The sequence below is a fragment of the Petaurus breviceps genome, unplaced genomic scaffold (genome assembly GCF_028583685.1).
Source record: "Petaurus breviceps papuanus isolate PSGF00001 unplaced genomic scaffold, PetGlider_PUasm1.0 577, whole genome shotgun sequence".
Taxonomy (NCBI): Eukaryota; Metazoa; Chordata; class Mammalia; order Diprotodontia; family Petauridae; genus Petaurus; species Petaurus breviceps.
In genome coordinates, this window is record NW_027186389.1 from 1,082,864 (window position 1) to 1,087,397 (window position 4,534).

The 4,534-nt window shown below is 53.3% G+C and overlaps 1 protein-coding gene across 1 annotated transcript in view; it reads left to right on the top strand.

Annotated features, from left to right (window-relative positions):
• The window catches only part of LIN7B (lin-7 homolog B, crumbs cell polarity complex component), a 4,867-nt gene extending 641 nt beyond the window's left edge, over positions 1–4,226 (top strand). The window contains exons 2-6 of the mRNA XM_069103381.1: positions 163–281; positions 917–988; positions 1,377–1,586; positions 2,241–2,404; positions 4,068–4,226. Of these exons, the coding sequence (XP_068959482.1) occupies positions 163–281; positions 917–988; positions 1,377–1,586; positions 2,241–2,404; positions 4,068–4,089 (587 nt within the window). The 3' untranslated portion in view covers positions 4,090–4,226. The remainder of the gene's footprint in view (positions 1–162; positions 282–916; positions 989–1,376; positions 1,587–2,240; positions 2,405–4,067) is intronic.
• Positions 4,227–4,534: the final 308 nt, after the last annotated feature.

Consider the following 4,534-nt stretch of genomic DNA (forward strand, 5'->3'; position numbering starts at 1 on the left):
CTCTGCCGCCCCCATCCCTGTCTCTGCCGCCCCCATCCCTGTCTCTGTCGCCCCCATCCCTGTTCTTGTCCCTGCCTCCATCCTGCCTCCCCCATCCCATCCCTGTCTCTCTCTCCTGGAGTCTCTGTCTCTCTGGCTCTTTCTCTCTGTGTCTCCCCACAGACGTGTCCCGGGCAGTGGAACTCCTGGAGCGGCTCCAGCGCAGCGGGGAGCTGCCCCCCCAGAAGCTGCAGGCCCTCCAACGGGTCCTGCAGAGTCGTTTCTGCTCAGCCATCCGAGAGGTGAGCAAGCACCTGAATCGTCACCCCTTGACTGGCTGGACTACAACTCCCAGCAAGCCTCGCGCCACCCAAGCCCCCTCCCCAGCTTCTTCAGCAGACAGGCTCCTGGAAACTGTACTTTCTCTAGTTACCACCTACGTGGGTGGGGCGCTGCCTGCGTGGTCGCTGAGGGTGCAGGAAGGGGAGATACATGAGTTCATGGCTTAGACACTTACTAGCTCTGTGTCCTCGGACAAATCACTTAATCCTTGTCTGCCTCAATTCCCTAAACTGTAAAATGGGGATAATAACTCCTACATCCCAGAGCTGCAAGGGTTAAATGAGATCCTATTTCTTAAGTACTTCACTTAGTGGTCGTTAAAAAACTCTTCTTCCCTTCCTCTTCCAGGGAGGGTGTGTGGGGTGGGGACACCCATGTCGCCCCATCTGCTATCCTCCAGCCTTCGCCTCCCCCTGGGCTGAGAGCAAAGACCTATATCTCTATGGAGGCCAGGCCTGCTTGACCGTATATTAGCAGCTTGTCTACCCTGAAACTCCATGAGGATTGTAGTTTCTGAGTGTCTTTCAGGTCCTAGAGTGAGCTGAGGGTTGGGACAATGCACCCCCTGTGTCTCTGACAGTTTCCACTTCTTCAGGTGTATGAACAGCTCTATGATACTCTCGATATCACAGGCAGTGCAGAGATTCGGGCTCATGCCACAGCCAAGGTGAATCCACCCCCTTCAGGCCCCAGGCCTTTGCTTTCCCTATATCTCACCCCTCAGATATCCACATTCTCAGATGTCCAGATTCTCCCCTCCCACAAGACCTCCCCTTCCCTTGGGTCCCTCTCCTTGCTCCTTACCACCCCAGGCACCTTCTTCAATCTCCCAGCTCTTCAGGATTCCAGGCTTCCCTTCCCATGCCCTTGTCTCCCTTCCCACAGATCCCTATTTCCTCAGTGACCAATGAGCTGCCTCCTCAGCTCTCTACCTTTTTAAGAGCTGTACCTCTCTTTCTGAGTTCCCAGACCTTCAAGGATCAGGGAGCCCCCTCATATGGCCACCAGCCCCTATTCCCTGAGGGACCTTGGCCTCTGGCTCCTGTCCCTTCTAGGCCACAGTAGCAGCCTTTGCTGCCAGCGAGGGCCATGCCCACCCCCGAGTGGTGGAACTGCCCAGGACAGATGAAGGCCTGGGTTTCAACATCATGGGAGGGAAAGAGCAGAACTCTCCCATCTACATCTCTCGAGTCATTCCTGGTGGTGTGGCTGACCGACATGGTGGCCTCAAGAGAGGGGACCAGCTACTCTCCGTCAATGGGGTGGTGAGCCTTAGGGTGACCCAAGGGCCAGGATCGGTGGGGGGGTGGGGTCCCAGGGCCAGGAGGGAGAGTCTGGGGGAGGGTTGGGAAGAACAGAATAAGAATGGAAGAGGAAGACAAGCACCAGAGAGTTGAGGAGGGATTTAGTGATGGTTAAATTCTCCCTTCTGTTTTCCCAAATGGGGATACTGAAGTCCAGAGAGAGTGGTGACTCACTCAGTGTTAATCAGGGAGTCAGTAGCTGGATCAGAGTTCCCACCCAAGTTTCCTGATCCCCATTCTTGTGGGAAGGGCCTGGAGGAGGGAGAAGTCTGTGCTGTCAAGGATGGCTCTTGGGAGAAGGACTGAGCTTAGGCCTTCCTTACATTAGCTTCCAGGACCAGGAGGGGCTTAGCCATCATGTAATCCAGGCCTCTAGTTGGTGGAAGTGGAAATTCGTGGCAGGGGGTGGGGGTGGGGAGGGTGGTGGTGGTGGTGGCGGTGGTGGCTAGATGAAGAGCTGCCAGGCTTAAACACCATCAGACTAAACCGTGTTCAAACTGTGTAAAGTGAAGGCAGAGATTGGGCTGGCAGATTGGGGATAGTGTTAGGGGGCTTTGGTGGTTGGACCAAGCTGGGACAAGTGGGCCTGGTGGGCTGGGATCTCCCCTCTGGCAGAGTGTGGAAGGGGAGCAGCATGAGAAGGCGGTGGAGCTGCTCAAGGCTGCTCAAGGCACTGTGAAGCTTGTTGTCCGGTACACACCTCGAGTGCTGGAGGAGATGGAGGCCCGGTTCGAGAAGATGCGCTCAGCTCGGCGGCGCCAGCAGCACCAGAGCTACTCGTGAGAGCTTAGTCCTTACTGTTCCCCTTAGCCCTCACCAAGTCCTTAGCCTTTCCCATGCCTCTTAGCCCTTCCAATGCCCCTTAACTCTCACTAAGCCCCTTAGCCCTCTCCAAGCCCTTAATCCTTCCCATGCCCCTTAACTCTCACTAAGCTCCTTAGCCCTCACCAAGCCTTTAGCCCTCACTAAGCTCTTAGCTCTTCCCATGCCCCTTAGCCCTCACCAAGCCTCTTAGTCTTTCCCATGTCTCTTAGCCCTTCCAATGCCCCTTAATTCCCACTAAGCCCCTTAGCCCTCACCAAGCCCTTAACCCTTCCCATGCCTCTTAACTCTCACCAAGCCCTTAGCCTTCACTAAGCGCTTAGCCCTTCCCATGCCCCTTAGCCCTCACCAAGCCCCTTAGTCCTTCTCATGCCCCTTAGCCCTCACACACTGCCCTTTACCTTTTTTATCCTAACCAAGCTCCTTTATCCCTTACCAAATCTTCCTTTGATTAAGCCACCCTTTGCTCTTATTATGCCCCTTAACCTTTACCATGCATATTTGCCCTTACTTTTCGAATTAACCCTTATCACTTTTCCCTTAGTCCTTACCTTTAACCCTTATCAAGACCCTTAGTGCTTAAGCAAACCTTTAGGCTCTTCTAAACCCCTTGGGTTTTGCCCCTTCCTAAGTCCCTGCTAGACTTTGCAAAGCACCTCAGGCCTTTATCAAGCCCCTTCGAGCTTGCCAGACCCTTCAGAACCTCCCAGTCCCCTGATAAGAGGAGTGACTCAGACCTACCACTTTCCACTTGTGATTTCATTTGATTCTCATAGTAACCCAAAGAGGTGGGGACTTTGGTCATTCAGTCAGATAACTAGCATTTCTAAATTGTTTGCTTGCTATGTGTCAGATACTGCGCTAAGTGTGCAAAAAGAAAAGCCAGGCTCCTGCCCTCGGGGAGATTGTGATCTAACAGATTACAGATACATTAGGTCTTGGAATCCCCATTTTACAAAGGGAATACTGAGGCTCCGAGCGATCCACAGCTAGTAAATATTGGAGGATAGAAGAGAATCCAGGTCTTCATCACTCCAAGTATAGAGCCCTTTGCCTTTTGTGTGGGTGACACTGATCTTTGGCTCAGTCGGCTAAGGCTTATCGACCCCTTCTCAGAATCAGGTTTTTGGCCTACATTCATAATGAAAAGAAGTACTAAGTTACAAGGAGAGGTTAGTGAAAAGAAAGATGGAATTGATTTCCCCCCATCTAAGTTCAAGTACCCGCGACATCTATCCACAGACCCCAGGTTGAGCCCCCTGCACTAGGCCATGCTGTCTCTATTGAGAGCTTGCAGAGGCTCTAAGAGTTCCATAAGCCATCCAGAGGGCAGGGGATTTGGAACCAGGAAGATCTGGGCTTGAATCCTGGCAGAGATTCTAACTAGTTAACTGACAATAGGCCAAGCAATTAATGTCTCTGAGTCTAGGTTACCTCCTCGGCAAAATCAAGATCAATGAGGCCTGTAGTGACTGCCTCAGGGGGAGACTCGAATGGACTGAGTCATACAAAACATTACTGCATGTGGGCTGGTTTATGCTTTTATAGCCCTTGCACCTACAAAGCCATTCGGGGTTCACAAAGCTCCTTCTGCTCACGATCTCTCTCTCTTCCCCACAGATCCCTGGAGTCCCGAGGCTGAGCTCTCCTGGCTTGGCACCTGTTTCTCAAACCTTGACTATGAATCCTCTTTCCCCCTCACCCCACTCTGGTCCCTCTGTACAGTATTTATTTGCCCAGTCCTTCCTTAGATCCTATTTAAAGCTCTTCTTTCCCCGCTCTGTGTCTGCCTGTCTGTCCTTCTGCCACAGGGTCAGAGGGGAATGGTCCACAGGTCTTCATCAGGAGGCCATTGTCAGAGGGAGGAAGGCCCGTGTTGGAGGACAGGGGATATTGGAAGGAGAGGGGTCAGGGTCGCTTGGGAGAGGCCATACTCAGAGGGAGGAGGCCCTGAGTGCGTGGGGAGAGTCCTGAGGACTGTGGGAAGAGGTGCTGAGGGTTGGTGCTAGAGGTAGGGAGGATCCTGGAACAAGGGCAGAGAGGCGGGGGGTGGGGGTCTCCTCCCACGATCCTGAGGGTTCCCCCCC